The sequence below is a fragment of the Canis lupus genome, chromosome Y, assembly GCF_048164855.1.
Source record: "Canis lupus baileyi chromosome Y, mCanLup2.hap1, whole genome shotgun sequence".
Classification (NCBI taxonomy): Eukaryota; Metazoa; Chordata; class Mammalia; order Carnivora; family Canidae; genus Canis; species Canis lupus.
This window is the reverse complement of record NC_132877.1, coordinates 1866811-1887076: the sequence shown is the minus strand read 5'-3', so window position 1 is coordinate 1887076 and position 20266 is coordinate 1866811. Positions and strand designations below refer to the sequence as shown.

At 47.3% G+C, this 20266-nt stretch overlaps 1 protein-coding gene across 2 annotated transcripts in view; it reads left to right on the top strand.

The window, feature by feature from the left end:
• Positions 1-20266, top strand: part of LOC140629121 (cAMP-dependent protein kinase catalytic subunit PRKX) — a 74248-nt gene that overhangs the window by 43246 nt on the left and 10736 nt on the right. For both annotated transcript variants that reach the window (XM_072818601.1, XM_072818602.1), the window contains 3 exons: positions 10156-10275; positions 15977-16072; positions 19898-19955. In XM_072818601.1, coding sequence (XP_072674702.1) covers positions 10156-10275; positions 15977-16072; positions 19898-19955 — 274 coding nt within the window. The remainder of the gene's footprint in view (positions 1-10155; positions 10276-15976; positions 16073-19897; positions 19956-20266) is intronic.

Here is a 20266-nt window from a genome sequence, read left to right as displayed (position 1 = left end):
AGCACAAGCAGGACGCAGTTGCAGGAGGAGAGGGAGAAGCAGGGAGCCCGATGCGAGACTTGATCCCAGGACCCTGAGGTCATGACCTGAGCTCAAGGCAAATGCTTCATCGACAGAACCCCTGGGCGCCCCATGCTTTAAGCTTTTGAGAGCTTCCTTTCTGTCATTCATTTTGCCTTTTGGGAGGGGGTGGAGGTGCATATGATCAGTTCATCATCTTTGACAAGAAGGGATGATGCACAAGGTCACCTTGGGGTCTTTTGAAAATGACTTTGTATCTTGGTTTTTATTTCTGACAGTAACCAAACAAGGAGAAAGTCCTCTGGCTGAGCAAGTAGATAATCAGTTCCAGTGTTTTTCAGTGGAAATGAAGGCATGGGATATCCGCTGTGCCGAGTATTTATGGGTCAGCTGAGTTCTGTCCTTAGGTCTCTAATGGCCCACTCACCGGAACAAACATTCTCAGCCTCCTTTGCACCGGCATCGATCTCATCAAGAGCAGCCCTATAAAATGAAATCCTAATGGAGTTGGGCGTAAAACGCCTTTTTAGCGTACTCCGCCCGATGGTCGAGAGTGCCTCATTTCCCTGGGAAAACATTTACAGCCAATATGTGCAATTATGCGATATATAATGTATAAAAATACAGCATCCAGCTTCCGTGAGGCTGGTGTGCTTGCACAGCTGGTGTGTGTTGATGTTCGTGGGTCTTTCAGGGCCGCGGTTTACAAGGAGCATATTCCCTCCATTAGGAACAATGCAGCCCTTACATAGAGAATACAGGGAAACCATAATATTTTCAATCCCATTCATATAAGCCAGAAGTCCTGCTTCTCTTGGTGTCTAAAGATTCGCTTTTGAATATAATTCTAGATTTTTTTAAAAGATTTTATTTATTTGTTCATGAGAGACACAGAGAGAAAGGCACAGACACAGGCAGAGGGAGAAGCAGGCTCCCTATGGGGAACCTGATGTGGGACTCGATCCCAGGACCGTGGGGTCACACCCTGAGCCAAAGGCAGACCCTCTGCTGCTGAGCCACCCAGGCATCCCTAAGCATCTAACTCTTGATCTCAGCTTTGGTCTTGGTCTCAGGGTCGTGAGTTTGAGCCCCACGCTGGGTATAGAGATTACTTAAAAATAAGAACTTAAAAGAGAAAGACAATACACTTGTGTTGTTCCATTTCTTGATAATGTGGGATTGGCTCACATGATAATTCTATTCCTTGTATTATGGAAACATCTGCATTTATGAGAAACTTGATTGTGCGGAGGATGCAGTTTTGCAGTAAAGGATTCTTCTCTGACAGTTATTAAGAAAGGGGCCATCCCAGGAACACTTTGTGATGCAGTTAAATTCAATCTGATTTTCCCTTATATAATTCTATGTCATATCTAAGAATAAAGCACATAAAAATGAAGTACTTTCACATAGACCTATGAAGACCCTATTAACACAGAATAATTGGTTTATAACATGGAGGCTGCCCCCTATTGACAGCATGTGGTATATGGTACATTTACTTTTCTTTTTTTTTTTTGTCTATTTATTTATTTATAAAAAGGATTTTATTTATTTATTCATGAGAGACACAGAGAGAGAGAGGCAGAGACACAGGCAGAGGGAGAAGCAGGCTCCATGCAGGAAGCCCGATGTGGGACTCGATCCCAGGACCCAGAATCATGCCCTGAGTCGAAGGCAGATGCTCAACCACTGAGCCACTCAGGCGTCCCTTCTAAGTCATTTTATTTGGAAGTCTGATTCAAGCCAACTACACATCAAATATTCCACAAATTCACTTGATTTTAAGTTTGGGTAGCCATGTTCTTCTGCCGTTAACGCAGCAGATTAAATGCATGTTGGTGACTTTCTACATCAAGCAATTAACATACGATGTGGAATTTTGGAAAAAAAGGCCTCATTACCATCATGGTATGTTGCTTCTAAAAATTTTTTTCATTTCATTTTATTTTTTGATACGTTGCTTTTTCAAAGATGTTTATGTTTTTAGTCATGGGCTTAGATTGCAAAATCCTTTCTCCCCCTTTATTTTTTTCTACGTGTGTTTGTTGGTTTGCTGGATGAGGTATTTCCCTTCTGGGCCAGCTCTGGTGATGTGGTGCTCATGGTCTGTCTTCCGGTTCAGTATTCAGACAGCTGACCTGACTTTTGCTCAAATATGGAAAGAAATGTCCCCAGGGATCACCAAAAGACATGGAACCAAACAGAGTTTCATCCCCAATAATGTTTTGGAACATGTAATTCAGGAAAGCATGTTTCTTCTATTTTTTTTTTTTTTTTTTTTTTTTTTTTTACGGCGTGGCTTACAGTGAGGTGCTGCGAAATTCTTCCTAACGTACGAATCGAATTGTATGCTCGCTGGCTCACGGTGACTGCAGTTTTCATGCTTTCCCTCGGTTCTCAATAATGGATGGATTTTTCCTCTTCTAACGTAATCTTACGGAACTCTTGTGTAATTACAGTGATATTTCCTTTCATTGTATGAAAGTGACTGGCACACACACATTCTGTTATGCAGGTAGACTGTGTAACAGAATAAGGGACATGCTAGGATCCTTTTTTTTTTTTTTTAAGATTTTATGTATTTTGGAGAGAGAGGACAGGCATGAACAGGGGAGGGGCAGAGAAAGAAGCAGACTCCCTTCTGAGCAGGGATCCCGATGGGGCACTTGATTCTAGGACCCTGAGATCATGAATTGAGCCGAAGGCAGACGCTTAACCAACTGAGCCACCCGGGTGCCCCTAGGATTATTATTTTTCATTTTCTAAAATGATTAAAACAAAAATACCAATACATTTCATTTAGTTATTCTATTTCAGTTTTTAAAATTTAAATGTAACATTGAATACTGTCCTTTGGATTTTCGTGCCTAGCCTCTTGCTAGGGATAAATAACATTGTAGCCAATTTTTTGCAATTGTTACTTAATATTCCCAAACAGCCACAAAAGCAGAGAGAAGAATTTACCTTAAAGCCCAGATTCAGTAGGCATCAAAGCTTTGTCACCTCACTTGACTTTTTGCCTCTCCCACATTTTTGTTCCTTGTATTATTTTTATTTTTTTCCCTTGTATTATTTTTATTTTTATTTTTATTTATTTTTTTTCCCTTGTATTATTTTTAAAGCAAGTGCATACCACGCTCTCTCTAACAAATAATGATTTAAAAATAAAATAACATCTGTGCCATTATCACATCTTACAGAATAAAAGGAAAAATTTTTTAAGATCATTGAAGACCCAGTGAATATTCAGATTTCCCCCATGTCTGAAAAATGTCTTTTTCTTCCCTGTAAAGCTTATCTTTGCTTGCTTTATTTATTTATTTATTTATTTATTTATTTATTTATTTATTTTTATGAATTATTCTTTGCTTTAAAATGGGAAATTTCGGGGTGCCTGCCTGGCTCAGCTGGAAGAGTGCAGCCCTTGAACTCAGGGTCATGAGTTTGAGCCTCTTGTTGGATATAGAGATTACTTTAAAAAAGAGATAAACTTAAAAAAAATTAAAAAGTAAAATGGCAGATTTTGTGTTCTGTGAATTTTGTCTCAATTAAAAAAGCAACAGGGGCACCAGGGTGGCTCAGCGGTTGAGCATCTGCCTTTGGTTCAGGGTGTATTCTGGGATCGAGTCCCGCATCAGGCTCCCTGCATGGAGCCTGCTGCTCCCTCTGCCTGTGTCTCCGCCTCTCTCTCTGTGTCTCTCGTGAATAAATAAATAAAATCTTAAAAATAAATAAATAATTAAATAAGCAACAATGGCCCCTTCAAGCTGCCCTCTGTACCGTTTTGCCAGAATCTCACTGGCTTGGAGAATGTCCTTGCTTTCATTGACTAGAGAAAAGTCCCCCGGATCCCTGTTCACGTCTCCTCTCTACCCTGCTGTCAGCCACTTCTTTAAGGAACTCTGGACCCTTTTGGTGGGAAATAGTAATTTAAAAACTCCCCCCACCCCAGGGATACCCTTTGCTGTGGGGGTTTCATTGCTTCTAAGAGAATTCTGCGGGGGGGACAGAATTAAAAATACACATTTTTATTTTCAACAGAAGAGCAAACAATGACTCCAGACCTTACTAGTTGTATTTAAGACCATGAGTTCTTACGTATCTTTTGTGAATTATTCTTGTACCTCTTTGCTTACCCTAAAGCTCTCACCTACCTATTGCACTGATTCGCAGCAGCAAGTGCTTGCTGTGCTGCACGCAGCTGATCTGGGTACGTGACCCTGGAGTTGAAATGATCTGGCCTGAGGTGTGGGTTGCAATGTGTTAACCTGTTAGAAAACCCGCCAGAGGTGAAGCTCAGCTTAAACTGTGAAACTGGTGAGGGCCTCTGTTTCAGGGAAATGAAAACTGAAACTATAAAAGCTTGAGTGTTAGATGAAAGCCTGGCTTTGAAATCCATCCCTCTCTCTAGTTCTTTTCTCTATACCAGGACTCAGCAAACAGAGGCCCTTGAGATCTGGCCCACCGCTTGTGGTTTTATAAATAAAGTTTTATTAGAAAATGTTCGCATAGTTTGTTTACGTCTTGTCTACAGCAGCTCTCATGCTACAGGAGCAGAGTCCTGTGTCTGCAGCAGAGACCAGATGTCCAGAGACAATATGTAAATGAATGAATTGCGGCAGTGTGCCAATAAAACTTTATTTATAAAATAAGTGAGGGGATAAATAAATAAATAAATAAATAAGTGAGGGTCTTAGGAGTACGTAGACCAAGAGTGTGGTGCTTGGCAATGCATACCTTTAAAAAAAAACTCAATTCAATTTAATGAACATACAGTATATTTTTAGTTTCAGGGGTAGAATTTAGTGATTCAGCAGTTGCGTATAACCGGCAGCGCTCATCACATCATGTGCCCTCCTTCTTGCCCATCACCCAGGCACCCCATCCCTCCACTCCCCTCCCCTCCAGCGACCCTCAGTTTGTTCCCTAGAGCTAAGAGACCCTCATGGTTTGCCTCCTTCTCTGGTTTCACCCTAGTTTATTTTCCCTTCCCCTACGTTCATCTGTTTTCTTTCTCAAATTCCACATCTGAGTGGAATCATATGGTATTTGTCTTTCCTGACTGATGTATTTCACTTAGCAGAACACCTTCTGTTGCATCCATGTCATTGCAAATGGCAAGATTTCATTCTTTTCGATGGCTGAGTAATATTGCATTGCATATATAGACCGCATCTTCTTTATCCATTTGTCTATCAGTGGGCATCTGGGCTCTTTCCATACTTTGGCTGTTGTGGACAGCAGTGCATACCTCTTTTTTAAAAAATTTTATTTATTTATTCATGAGAGAGAGAGAGAGAAAGAGGCAGAGACACAGGCAGAGGGAGAAGCAGGCTCCATGCAGGGAGCCCGATGTGGGGTGTGGGACTAGATCCCAGGTCTCCAGGATCATGCCCTGGACTGAAGGCGGCACTAAACTGCTGAGGCCCCGGGCTGCCCCAGTGCATACCTCTTAATACCAATTTACTTTCTACACAATGAAATTATATTATCTTTTCAATATATTCTCCACCTGGCCATTTCCACAGAAAGTTTACTGACCCCTGAACTAAGACCATGTGCTGTGTGAGCTGGTTAAAACTGACCAGAAGGTATAGTCATACCGTGGATGGTTGTTCAGCTGCAAAAAATAAGAAAACCACAGCATCACTGAACCTTGAGAGCAATTACCATGACTGAAAGGAGCCAGACCCAGTTGAATTCACATATACCAGGTACCTGATGTACTCAAATTGTGGAGTCAGAAGTAGAATAGAAGTAGCCAGGGCCATTTCGCCATGCTGTCCTCAACGCAGCCTGTCTGCTTGTGCTTTGCAACAGTGTTCGTCGACCCCACACCTTCATTTTCACCCTCAGCCTCTATTAATGGAAGTCCCTTAGAGGAGGGATTAGGAGTGAAGAGAGGAGCCATCAGTGAAGTGAGAATTGTTCCCACTCTGTAGTATTGTAAGAATGGGTGGATCTGCTCATTGGGAAGTACATCCTTAGAAGAGTTCCTGGCACATAGTAAGCATTGAGTAGACATAAGGTGCTTCCGACTTTATCCTCTCCATCATCACTATCAACCATCAGCACCACCATCACCAACCTAACGAGCATAATCACCATCATCACCATCCTCACCATCCTCACCATTACCGTCACCACCGCCATCACCATCATGATCACCATCATCACCATCACCACCATCACCACCATCAGCACTGTCATCGCCAGCATCACCATTACCAGCATCACCATCATCACCACCATCACCACTGCTATGGGCTGAATTACGTCCCTCCAAAATTCCTGTGTTGAAGCTTCAACCCTCCCAAGGTGACCGTATTTGGAGATAGTGCTTTTGAGAGGTAATTGAGGTTCAATGAGGTCAGGAGCCTGGGGTTCTAATCTGAGAGGATTGACAACCTTATAGGCAGTTGATTTGTCACAGGTCTGGGGGCTGGAAGTCCAAGGTCTGCGTGCTGGGCAGCTTGGGTCCTGGATGAGGATTCCTGCTGTTTGGATGGCCTCGCAGTGTGGAGAGAGGTCTCTGTCCCCTGTCTCCTTACAGGGACACCAGTTACTGGGTTAGCATCTTGACCCAATATGACGTCATCTTAATTACATCTGTGAGACCCTGTTTCTGAATGAGATCACATTCTTAGGCTCTGGGGTTTAGGACTTTTGGAGGAACACGGTTCACCGCTGGACAGACGTCCCAGGAGGCAACGGGAGGTTCAGAACACACGAGCATGTGGACATCGGTCCCTTGCAGAGTCCCGTCCCTCTGTGGTTCATGCGGTCTCCTACCCCGTCACGGTGGTGCTGGTAGCAGTGAGCAGACTGGTGTCACCTGGCCTGCTCTCGTGAGCTGAGTGAGCAGGAGGAGATAAGACCGGCAGCATGGATAATTCACAGGCTGCGCCGCGGGCTCTGCGTAACGCCCGGGGCTGGTCGTCTCATCTTCCCGTGTCTCCCGCAGCCCGAAGCCCTGTAGCCACCCACACCTCGCTGCACGTCCATGCAGCACTGGGGGCCGTTTGCAGGAAGGAAGACGCATCGGGCTACCCGACGCAGCTTAGGAACTGGAACGTCGTAACAGCCTTCCGCCTGTGCCCCTGACCCGAGGACGGGGCTTGAAAGACTCACCTTTCCAAACGCAAGTGGAGACCTGATGTACCTGATGCCTACGGTGACCCGCGGCCACCTCCACCTGCTTCTAATAGGAGCTGGGAACTCGATTTCCAGCCAGCTTCAGGCAACCCTGGGCGCGCCACCGGCCGGGGACTCCCGCATGAAGGGCCCCCCTCAGTTGGCAAGATGGGCGCAGGTGGCCTGCAGGTGTGCCCAGGGTGTCAGGTGCCAAGTGGAGAACCGCACGTGACACTCCCTGGCGGGAGAGCCCCAACCGCACGCAGCTGTCTCTCTCTGGTCACAATTTCCCAGGCCCTTTCCAAACCCAGCCTCTGCCCAGCCCCTGCTGAGATCCCGCTTGCCTTCCCGCCACCTTATCAGACGCTTCTTGCATCTCTCTTCCTTGGAGGACACCCCTCTGCGCCGGGTCTCCTCGGTCTCTGCACTTTTTATAAAGATTGTTGCAAAAGGTACTTGGTATAAAATTGACCGTCTTCACCGTTTTCAGGCACACGGTTCACTAGACGCACCATCCACCTGCAGAACTCGGCATCCTCCCCAAGCGACGCTCTGTCCCTGTTCAGTGGCCTCCCCAGCCCCTGGCGCTGCCACCTGCCCTCTGTCTCTGCCTTTCGCTGCTCTGGGGGCTCCATACATGTGACATCATACAGTGTTTGTCTTCCTGGGTCTGGCTTCAGTCACTCAGCATCGTGTCCTCGAGGTTCACCCATATGGTAGCAGGTGTTATGGGGTTTTTGCCTTTTTCAGGCTGAATCATGGTCCATTGTGTGAAGGGACTGCATTTCCTTTATCCATTCACCCGCTGATGGGCACTTGGGTGGCACCTGCCTCTTGGCCATTGTGAGTCACGCTGGTCTGACCGTGGGTGTGCCAGTAGCTCCTCACCCCCCTGTCTTGGTTTCCTTGCCTCATCCGCTTGCAGTGCCCGAGGGATCCCTGCCCTCCACATCCTCGCCGACGCTCCTGGGTTTTTAACGGCCGTCCCGACGGGTGTGGGGTGGTCTCCACGTTTGACCGTTTCTTTCCTGGTAACCAGGGAGCAAAGCCACAAGGAGGGTCCCAACTTGGCACTCACGGAAGCCCCGTAGCAGCCTCTCTGTGAGCCGCCGCTGCCCACCTTAGAGACCCGGCGTCCTGTGTCCTTAGAGTGTCAGCGGGCCAGGGCCTGGGCAGTCACTAAAGAGGCCGGCGTGGGGGTCCGTCTGGCCGTCCTCTTGGCCTCCAGGGTTGTATTTCCACATTCCCCGCTGTCGGTTCGCTCACGTTCCATACAGAACGTGTGCGGCCGAGCCCACAGGTGCTCCAAGGGGAGGGGGAGGCATGTGCGTGGTGGCGTGCGCTGTCCATGCCCTTCCCAGGGTCCCGCAGCAGCACCCTGACCAAGGAGCTTCGGGCAACGGTACTCTCCCGCGATTCTCGAAGCCAGAGCTCCGGAATGAGGTGCTTGCAGGGCTCTGGTCCCACAAAGGCTCCCAAGAGAAGGGTCTGCCCTGAGCCTCCGGCCTGGCTTCAGGTCACCTCATGCGGTTCCCAGAGTGTAGACACCATCCCTGTGCCCCCACGGGTCTTCCCTCCGTGCGTGTCCATGTCCGTATGTGTTTTTTTTTTTTTACCGCACCCATAATGAGGTATGATCGACAAATAAGAATCGTATAGAAGGTATATAGTGTGATTTACTACAGGTCATGGTGGGATGACCGCTCCCAAGTGAAGGGACACATCCCATCGTCTCACCTGGCTCCCATTCTTTTCGGACGGTGAGGACACAAAAGGTCTGTCCCCTCGGTAGACTTCAAACGTGAAATAGTCTTATTCCATCTCAGGACTTAGTCATCTCTACCTGGAAGTGTGTACTTTCTTTTTTTTTTTTTTTTAAGATTTTACTTAATTATTCATGAGAGACACAGAGAGGTAGAGACACAGGCAGAGGGAGAAGCAGGCTCCATGCAGGGGAGCCCGATGTGGGACTCGGTCCCAGGATGTCAGGGTCATGACCTGAGCCAAAGGGAGACGCTCAACCGGTGAACCACTCAGGTGCCCCAACTCTGTACCTTTTTTTTTTTTTTTAATATTTTATACAAATGAGTTTTCATAGCAAACCCCTCCATGCTGAGGCATGTACACCAGGAGAAAATGAAGACACTCGGTCTTGCGTTTTTCCATAGAGCATAAAATTTGGAGATCTCAGCAGAAACGTGACACATCTGTGAATTTTGATTAAACGTGGTGCCTCTTTTTCGGTATAAGGAGAATTCCCTTACGAGGACAAGAGGAAAGGCAGGGCATTTTCACCTGTTGGGGAAAAGATGTGAGAGCGAGCACAGGGAAGGGGTGACCAGAGTAAAACCCGGCACAGCCGACCACGAGAAGCTCCACCATCCAAGCTGGGTCCGGTTTGGGGGGCGCTCAGCATCCCCTACTTGCAGCCTGCTGTCTTCTAGGCTACAAGCTACCTTTTGGGCAAGTCTCCGCTCCTCTGCAGAGACAACCCTCCAAAAGCCCCCTGCCCCCTTGAAACACCAACTATGTCCCTTCACATACGGATTCTAGGAGCCACCGGTGAGATTAAAATGACCAGGAACCCGCAGTATCGCAGCAAACGCCCACGCTTTGCAGGAGCAGGTGGGCAGGACAGCTGGCAGTAGCTTTTTCGCCTTTGCTCCGGAGGACGGGCCTGCCTTGCGCGTGGAGGGGTCCTGTGGGTGGACGCTTGCGTGACTTTCCATGTCGTTTCATAGGAAAGCGGGTCATGCGGCGTTTTTGCGTTGGAGCAACAGTGGTGAGCAGCAGCAACAGCGGGCGGCTGTGAGGGCAAGGATGTGCCTTCGGTTGTTGGGGCTAACGGGTGTTTGTAAGGGCACATGCCCTCCACGTGTGTCCACGGGAGCGGGTGGGCGCCGTGTGGTCACCGATGTCGTCATCATGTTCAGCGCTCCCGGGCCGTGCGCTCGCCAAGCACCGCTAACGTGTGTGCACGCCCTTCTCTGTCCCCAGGACGTGGACCCTCTGTGGAACGCCCGAGTACCTGGCCCCCGAAGTCATCCAGAGCAAAGGCCACGGGAGGGCCGTCGACTGGTGGGCGCTCGGCATCCTGATATTTGAGATGCACTCGGGGTGAGTAGGGCCCCCGTGGAGGATCAGCGTGGGCCTCCGTCCCGTGCTCCTAGAACCGCGTGTTCCCGTGGCACCGGGATCAAACACTCCAGGTGTAGGCACCGCACACGCGGGAAGTTCCTCTCCCAAGCCTCCCCCGCGTAGAGGACGTGGACGTGGGGACTCCTCCTGGCCCTGTGGCAGGAACGCCCTTCTCGGACGGGGCAGCCCACAGGCACCTGCGTGCGAGGGACGCCCGCTGCCTCCTCCTGTCCTCCTGTCCTCCTCCTGTGTGACCTCCTTCAGCTCACTTCTTTCCCGCTGCCGAGCTTGGTAGACGCTCCGAGTTTATCCCCAGTTGCACCCGAAGCCACATTCTCTTCCACACCTGATTCCCTGCAGGGCAAGAGCAGAGGGTTTGCCCAGAAATCTTGCCTTTCAGTTGGAAATAATGATGGAAACAGACCTATTTCTGCACTGAGAGTGTGGCCAGAATGGAGTGTTGTGAAAATGTGTATTTATTTTTCTATTTATTTATTAACTCTCTACCCGTGCATCTATCATGTTAGCTCTCATCTATGTGTCTGTCGTCTCTTATCACCTCTCTGTATCTATCATATCTGTCCATCCATCTGCCTTTCTCCTTGTCCATCCATCGATCCTTCTATCCATCCATCCATCACCTACCTACCTACCTATCTGCCCATCCATCCCTCCCTCCCTCCACGCATCCATTGTGTCTATTTATTCTCTCTACTTGTCCATCCATCCATCCATCCATCCATCCTTTCTGTCCATCCATCCATCCATCTATCCCTATATGTATGTACTTATCTACCCATCCACCATCTATCCATCCATCCACCTACTCTCCCATCTATCATATCTATTCTGTGTACCTGTCTGTCTGTATATTTGTTGATCCATCTGCCCATCCATCCATCCATCCATCCATCCAGGCATCCATCATGTGTCTTTCTTGTCTCTACTTGTCTATCTATCTATCCATCCATCCATCCATCCATCCATCCTTTCTATCTATCCATCCATCCACCTATCCCTATGTCTATGTACTTATCTACCCATCCACCATCTATCTATCCATCCGTCTATCCATCCATCTACCCAGTCACCCATGTGTCATATATCCTGTCTACATGTCTGTCTATATATTTATCCATCCATCCATCCATCCATCCATCCATCCATCCCTATATCTACTTATCCACCATCTATCTATCCATCCACCCACTCTCCCATCTATCATATCTATTCTGTGCACCTGTCTGTATATTTATTGATCCATCTGTCCATCATCCATCCATCCATCCATGCATCCATCCATCAATCCTTATGTCTACTTATCCACCCATCCACCCACTCCCCCATCTATCTATCATGTATCTATTCTGTCTGCCTAAGTATTTATCCAGATATCCATCCATCTGTCCATTCATCCATCATCTATCTGTTCTCTTGTATTTTCCATTACTCTTAACCCAGAGTGACTGGCAAATCACACGGAACCAGATTTTTCAGTAGACACCCCAGCCCGTGAAATCCCAAGGAGAGCGGAAGGTTAAAATGAATCAGGCATTGTCCATCTATGGAGAAGATACCACAGTTGTGAATATTTATGTGCCCGCATTCAGGCGAGTCCCCTCGCATGCCCAGCAGCACATTTCCCTTCCTTAATGTTATTGACCACTAGAGGTCAGCATTGATTAACGGTAAATCAACCCTGGCGGCCAGGGCTTCGTAGCTGAGGTTCCCTGGCTTTGTTTTCTCGTTTTTTTTTTTTTGTTTGTTTTTTTGTTTTTTTTTATTCATGAGAGACACAGAGAGAGACAGGCAGAGACCCAGGCAGAGGGAGAAGCACACTCCATGCAGGGAGCTCGATGTGGGACTCGATCCCAGGTCTCCAGGATCACGCCCTGGGCTGAAGGCAGCGCTAAACCGCTGAGCCACCCGGGCTGCCCTGTTTTCTCGGTATTACTGGGGTACGTTCTAGTAAATATATTCTACATATAGAATAATGTGAGATATTATTACTAAATACAAGTTTGAAAAATAATATTGATAGAATATAACAAAATATTGGAATTAGAATAAAATCTAATTAAATTAGAGTATAATATTAGGATGGAGTAAATATATTAGGATTACTTTGTAAAAGCAATTATTAAAATGATTAGAATATTTTTAGGATATAATCCATTCAAATATTAGAATAGGCTGTATAGAACATTAGGAAATAGGATATTTCTAATATTCTACTAGAATTTTAGCACATTTCTTCTAGCAATAGCATTTAAGATAAATAGTATCTAATATATCATGAGGCTCTGTTTCTAGAATAATTGATGATGAATTGTTAAAACTCACTCGCAACCAAAACACCATGACCTGACCTTTGCATTTCTTACGAGGCAGAGCCCCGTGTGTTCACTGGAACGTATTTCCATTTTTGACGTTTCCAGTAGGAGGGGGTCCAGGCTTCCTGGAGGGATTTCTTGAGAGACTCGAGAGCGTGCACGTCCCACAAGCCTAGTCGATCCTTCCTGGGAGTTCCTTGACTCCCTCTCCATTCCTGGCACACTCCGCGGCCCCCTGGACCACTTCTGAATTTCCTTGATGTCCCCTCCAGCTGCTTCCCCTCCTGCCCTTGGGACGTTTCCCTGGCAGCAGCTGGAGGTGTCCTGTACACACACCAACCAGACCGCGGTTGCTGGAGGTGTATAAAAAATAAATGCATCCACATTCAGACCTGTAGTCAGAAGGAAAGCTCTCACGAAGCTCCTGAAAGAGACTTGTGGAGCCCCAGGATTCCCGTGAGAGGGAGCATCACGGCCGTCACGCTTGCAACAGGTGCCCCTGGGACTCTTTCTTACTCTCTGCTCTGCCCCCAACCCTTGCACGGCCTGGCTCTTTGTCCTGGCCACTGTTTCTGAAGGACACATTGCACGTTTTGTGCGCACGTACCAGGGAAGGGGTTCTCTGAGGAAGAAGTCAAGTACCCAGAACTGGTGCCACCTCTCCGTTCTGTTTTCTGTCCAAGAACTCTTTCTTCTTTTCCTCAAACCCGCGTCCAAAGTGCCCGCCTTCCAGGGCCAGTCCTTTCTGTGGTTGTCCAGGACAGTGCTCAGGAGCATGACGTTACCGCGACCGCGGCGCCTCTTTCTGGACCATTCCGTTCTACTGGAAGGTGTAGGTGGGTAGAGCGGATATGTGAAAGCCATCACGGGGAGATGATGGGAAAAGCAGCAAAACTGGCATGAAGCTGGAAGAGGAAACTCTTGACCTTCCTTCATGCTAGTGAGAAGATGGCCCTTCGGAGCGCCGCTGGCACCATAGACAACTTTAGGTTCCTTACGTAACACGCACTCAGAGCTTAATTAAGAACTGGAAGTATCGTGTTGGACCCCAGACAGATTGGAGGATTTCTCAGGGTGCTTTCCACAGGCCTGCGGCAGGGCTCGTTCTCAGATCCCCGTTCCCTCCGTTCCTTCCTTCGGGCAAGGTTTGGTACTGCTCATTTATTACATTTTTTTCCGCTCGTTAAACTACCGCTCACATACCTTCCCCATGATACAGTCCTGTAACGCCTGCTTCCTGAGAACACTTTGTTTAATAATTGTCCGTAAATGTTGGTAGGGATGGATGACACACTCCCTCCTGGTGTTTAACGTGCCGTTTGTGAACGTGCCCATTTCCCCAGTGAGATCACACAGCCGGGCGTCCTCAGACGGAGCCGCTACCCGAGAAAGGAGTCCCGACTCCCCCAGCCATTGTTGGAAAGGGCGTCTGGTCCACCAGGGACGGTTGACTCGGGAGCTATGAACGTGAAGGTGTAGCTGGTCAGCGAGGACCGGATGAGTCTCTGTGTCCATAGAGACCTTCCCTCTCCAGCCTGGCCTGGGCAGGTTCTCAGGACGCGGTAGCTCGTAGCTCTACAAGCACCAGTGGCCAAAGTAAGTTGTAGTTACGGAACCTGAATATGCAGTGGCTCAGAGATCCGGCTGCGGCCTTCTCAGCACCGAGCCTGTGCTCACACCCAAGTGTGTCCCTGAGGAGCTGAAATGTCACGCGAGAAGAAGGTTGTGGCGCGCCTTTATCACACATGGCGTACTTCACATTTACTTCTTTGTACGGTGTGTGTAGACTGCATATACCAGTAGCTGGCAGGACAAATGGCTAAAAACACGGTGGCTCACAATAGGAATCCATCCTGTCCCAGCTCTGGAGACCAGACATCTGAGCTCCTCTTCCAGCGTCTAGGGCCCCAGGCGTCCCCAGGGCTGGTGGCCGCATCCCTCCGTCTCCGCCTCCGTCCTCATGTGGCTCCTCCTCTGCGTCTGCATCTCCTCTTTGGTCTCTTACAAGCACCCCTATCGTTGGCTGTAGGGCCGTCCTATTCCAGGATGAGCTCATCCCAGGATCTTTCACTTAGTTACGTCTGCAAAGACTCTTTCTCCAAAGAGGCTGATGTTCATAGACTGTCAGGGTGAGAACATAGATATATCTTTTTGAAGACCACCATTGCACTCCCCATATTCTCGTTATTTGTTTATTTATTTATTTATTTGGAAATTGATTTGAAATCAACCGGAATTTTTTTTTTTTTTTTTTTTTGCCTATTGAAAGTTGCCATCTTCCATCAAGATGTCATATGAAAACTCTATGTTTTGGGGTTTTTTTAAAGATTTTATATGATTAGAGCACAAGAAGAGAGAGAGAATATCGAGCAGACTGTGCTGAGCGTGGAGCCCGACTTGGGGCGAGATCTCACGACCCTGAGATCGTGACCTGAGCTAATACCGAGAGTCGGACACTTAACCGACTAAGCCACCCAGGTGCCCCACGAAAACTCCATTTTATAACCTATTTCCAGGGCTTATTTCAGTTCTACTTCCAAAGCATTCCTTTTGAGTTGCGATTCTTTGCCCTCATCACTCCAAGCAAATATCAAAAGTACAATGTGTGCCTCAGGGCACATAGGTAGGTCCCTGGCATATATTTATTGATTTACTTCTATATTTTCTTCTTCTTCTTCTTCTTTTTTCTTTTCTTTTCTTTTTCTTTTTTTTTTTTTTTTTTGCTCTTTGCAGTTTTGAGTATATTTCTTATTCAGTGTATTTCAGATTTTTTTTCTTGTGTTTCAAGATAGTAGAGAAGGTACGTCTGTTGGTTTCTGTGCCAGGACTGCGATCTTTATTTATGATAACTCTGCCGTAGATGACGATACGTAAGTGAATGAGCACAGCCACGTTTCCAATAAAGCTTTATTTACGAAACCAGGGTGCCGGCTGCAGTTTGCTGGATCTTTGTGGCCTAAAAGGTAGAATTTAGGAAGCAGCCTTGCCCTCACCCAGCTCCCTAATGCGACCTATGTGAATGGAGATTCAGAGGCTGGCGGCTATAGAGGTGTAGTCTACTTGAACCAAAAAATAAAAGAAAAATAGGGCACAGTGTTACCCGTCCTCTTCCGTTTGATCTGCTCACATTTCCTAAGCACCTGCTAGGTACTCCATTCTGCCGTACGGATGAAGAATATAAAGAATGTAAAAAAAAAAAAAAAGAATATAAAGAACTTTATTCGTGGTCTGAAGGGGGTGAGGTTTTGAATGCCTTGCCCGCTTGGAGCGGAAATAGTACTCGCTGCGAGGCAGAGATTTTTCCATGCTTACTCTCCACTAAAAATAGATATTTATTTTTCTTACAGGTTTCCTCCGTTTTTTGATGACAACCCATTTGGCATTTACCAAAAAATTCTTGCAGGCAAAATAGATTTCCCCAGACATTTGGATTTCAGTGTGAAGTAAGTAAACCATTTCCCTCCTCACCCGGGGCGGAGGGGGGGGGGTGTTTATTTTTAAAATCACAGACCAGACATCACAGGGCAGGCGTCCGCCGAGCGGGACGGTAGATCACCTTCTGACCGCGCTGTGCCTCTCGTCTTTTGGGCCATCATCTTTCCACAGAAAGGGAAGAGGTTGTCGTTATTCTACGGTAATGAGACTTAACGTTTTCGTGACTCTTGGCCAGATTTTATGCCTTTTGAGAGAAATGACATTTACAATTAGCCAATCGAGGCATCTGTTAATCATATATAGTAAGAGAGCCGTTTGGCTATTTGATGAAAAGGGTCCGTCCCGCTCCACATCCCCTCCTCCCCGCCCCCTCTCGCTAGTTTTGCATTTGGCAGGAGGGTTGATGGCTTTAGCAGGTCTATCTTTTTCCTCCGTCTTAAATTATTTTCATTCTTAAATTCTTAAATTCCCTTTTCATGCTGACATGGGGACTGATGAACACCTGCTATGAGAACTTCTCGATGGTTTCAATGTTAGCGTAGGGTATGCAGTTCATTACATTTGTGGTAACAGTGGGGAGAAAACCTAAAGTTTTCAAAATTTAAGAATGCTTTTGGCGGTCTAGTTATCTTCGTCCATCTGGTCACCTGGTAGACATTTTTTTTTTTTTTTTGCTCCATGGTTTCTCGTTCTTTCAGTGCACTTCCCAGGTGACGTGCTGGGTGTATCAAGCCCTGCTGATCCCAAGTGGGGTCATTTTGTTCACTCAACAACGAAACTTTTCTCTCTTTTTGCTATTTTTTATTTTTATTTACTTATTTTTTTTTTTAAATAGCTTATTCAAGAGAGACACAGAGAGGCAGAGACACAGGCAGAGGGAGAAGCAGGATCCCTGTGGGGAGCCTGATGCGGGACTCGATCCCAAGACCTCAGGATCACGATCTGAGCCAAACGCAGATGCTCAACCACTGAGCCACCCAGGTGCCCCCTTTGCTATGTTTTAAAGCCACCTGTAGGAGGCGAGTCCAGAGAAAACTTATTTCATGACACTGGGTCAGCTGCTGGGACCACTGGCTGCATCTGGTTGCTTTTCCTTGTGGCAGAGGCCGTTTTGCTCCACCCAGAGGCTCACCGTCCAAGGAGAAGGCAGTGTCTCTCGGGGTTGCTTGGGCCAAAATTGTGTTGTTTGACACACTAGGCAAGTTTTAGAAGACGAGCAAGGGAAGGAGATTCCATTTAAAAAGAAGCATCCGAAAAAAAAAAAAAAAAAAAAAAAAAAAAAAAAAAAGAAGCATCCGGAAGGGAGGGCACTTGTCCGGTGAATGGCAAGACGGCGAGGTGCAAAGGGACATGAAGCAGTCCAAAGCTTATTTTCTCTAGAAAGAAGTGAAAAATATTATAGAGCATTTCTCCCCCTGGGGTCCAAATCCAATTAGAGTTGAGTGACATGATGTCATGTGGACTTTTTAAACATTTACTCGTGTATATGCCAACAATTTCCCAGTGGTTTGCTTGGATTAAAATCTACCTATTTCCATTGGCGGATCTGCCAGCTGGCGGTTACCATTGAGCCCTGAAATTCTGGATTAATCTTGGGGCAGGTAGGGGGGCGTAGACCTGTACTCCCTTGGTATGGACGCACCCTGGTGGGATCCAGGCCACAGTACACACGTGTGGCTTAGATGTTGCTGTTGCTGCGCTTGCTCCGGGTAACGTGAGCTGGGATCCTTGGGTGCATTGCTGACTACAGATGGTGGTTGAGAAAACTTGACTGCTTCACACAATCGGGAGGTCTCCATGAGTTGGCTGAGAAGCAGGACCCTGATGAGTCTCGCATATCCAGACCGTTGCCGTTGGGCGCCACGACGGTAGAACTGTGACTCCGTTTCTCACCGGCCCCTGTTGTTGGCTCACACGAGCTTGGCGTCTGACTGTGTCACCTTCCTGCCCAGGCACATGTCTCTTTCCATTGACTCTGAGATTATTTATAACGCTAAATTATTCAACACTAAACAGTTGAAAGGACAGAAAAGCTTTAGGGCTTGTTGCCATCGCGGTAGAACAAATACCTAACCAGTGTTTCTCCGTGTCTCGGAGCGGCCGGAGACAAGCCAGGCAGGGCGGTGAACACGATGTAGAATTTCAGGCTCCGCGAACCGGGGGATCGCCAGCGGACACGGAGCCCATCCCAGGATTCCAGGCACGCCCAGAGTTCACACACTTCCAGAGTTCCTACGTGGCTTTGCCATATGGGACGGCCCCTTTCGTCCCATTACCTTTGTTTTCAGAACCATAACGTCTTGTAAGACTGTGATTTTATATTTTAAGTAAAACTTCATTTATTTACAACCCCAGTATGGACAGCTTTAAGTGTATGCCCTGACATGGCCAGCAGGAGTGCAAATAGTAGGGAAAGAGAAGGAGGAAAAAAATGCATTAATTTGGGATTGTTTGAGGAGAGTGCTGCTTGGTGATTCACAGTCTAGACATGAGGCACCCAAGGGTCTTGGGACCCTGGACCTTCGCATCTATCACCACGGGCCTTGGGATCTCAGCCTTCCTGCCTTCACAGCCCATGCCTGTGCCGTGGGGTGAGTCTGGGCATGTGCACCTGACCCCGGGGCACATGGTATATCTGAATTATGAGAAGTCGTGTCATGGGTCTTTTTGAGGCTGGGCCATGGGTCTTTCAATTGGTCTGAGGGATTTCAGTTTCTATTTGAAGTGTCTAGATATTATGATACATAATGTATCCAGTAGATTATGTGCAAATGCACAAACACACACACACACACACACACACACACTTTTTATTTCCTTACCTTTTATTCTTACAAGTAGCCTGTCTTCTGAAAGTCTTGACGCTCATCTTAAACGTCAAATCCTAATAGGCCTGGCCTGATCCTAATTGGCCTGTATTCCGACACGGCCTGCTATTTAGGAGGAAGAATTGAGTGGAACCGCAGAGTTCAGGGGACTCACAGAAGTTTGTATGCTGTGGGAGAGCAAGTAGCGAACAGCCAGGATCCCATAAATAAGTAGACCTTTAGGGCAAAGCATGGCCATTTACTTTGTTAAAAGCAGATGTCTGGGATCCCTGGGTGGCGCAGCGGTTTGGCGCCTGCCTTTGGCCCAGGGCGCGATCCTGGAGACCCGGGATCGAATCCCACATCGGGCTCCCTGCATGGAGCCTGCTTCTCCCTCTGCCTATGTCTCTGCCTCTCTCTCTCTCTCTCTCTCTGTGACTATCATAAATAAATAATTAAAAAAAAAAGAAAAGGGATCCCTGGGTGGCGCAGCGGTTTGGCGCCTGCCTTTGGCCCAGGGCGCGATCCTGGAGACCCGGGATCGAATCCCACGTCGGGCTCCCGGTGCATGGAGCCTGCTTCTCCCTCTGCCTGTGTCTCTGTGCCTCTCTCTCTCTGTGTGACTATCATAAATAAATAAAAATTAAAAAAAAAAAAAAAAAAAGCAGATGTCTTCCCTTTGGGGACAGCCTCATAGGTATATTTTAAGTGAAATGTCGCCATGCTCGGGGCGGGCACATCATTTTCCCGCGTGTTCTATTGAAAGGCTCATTTTCTGCCCAAAGATTTAATGCACCTTTCCCCCTTCGCTCTGTCCCTCTGTGTAGCCAGCCCAGCTTTGTGTAAATTATTTAGACACCAGTATTGGTGAAGAAACCATTGCTGGAAAATGCTGAGGCAAAGTGAAAAATCGATCCTCTCTCCAAATGCATAACGTGCTGGGCGGATTTTATTGCTGTTGACATGCTGTGTTTGCTTGGGTCCTTATCAAGACGCGTCTTCTTCTTGTCTCCTTCCTCCAAACAGAGACCTCATTAGGAAATTGCTTGTTGTTGACAGAACCAGGCGCCTCGGAAACATGAAGGTCAGTGTTAGTTTCCATGTGTATCGCCCGCTAGACACACTCATTACCTGGCACCATACATTCCTATTTATAGAAACAAAGTCACGGTGATCGAGTTTAATTATGGGCCAAATTTCCAATCTGGGGGTCTGGGTAGGCGAAATCCAACTGGGTCTATCCAACTGGTCATCCCCTCTTCTCTCCAAACGATTACACAACTCACCGATGATCTGAAAGACGTCAGTATTTTGCTTATTTATTTCGATTTTTCAAATCACATTATTGACCTACAAATAAACCACATACCGTACAACCCTCCCCATTGAAAGGGT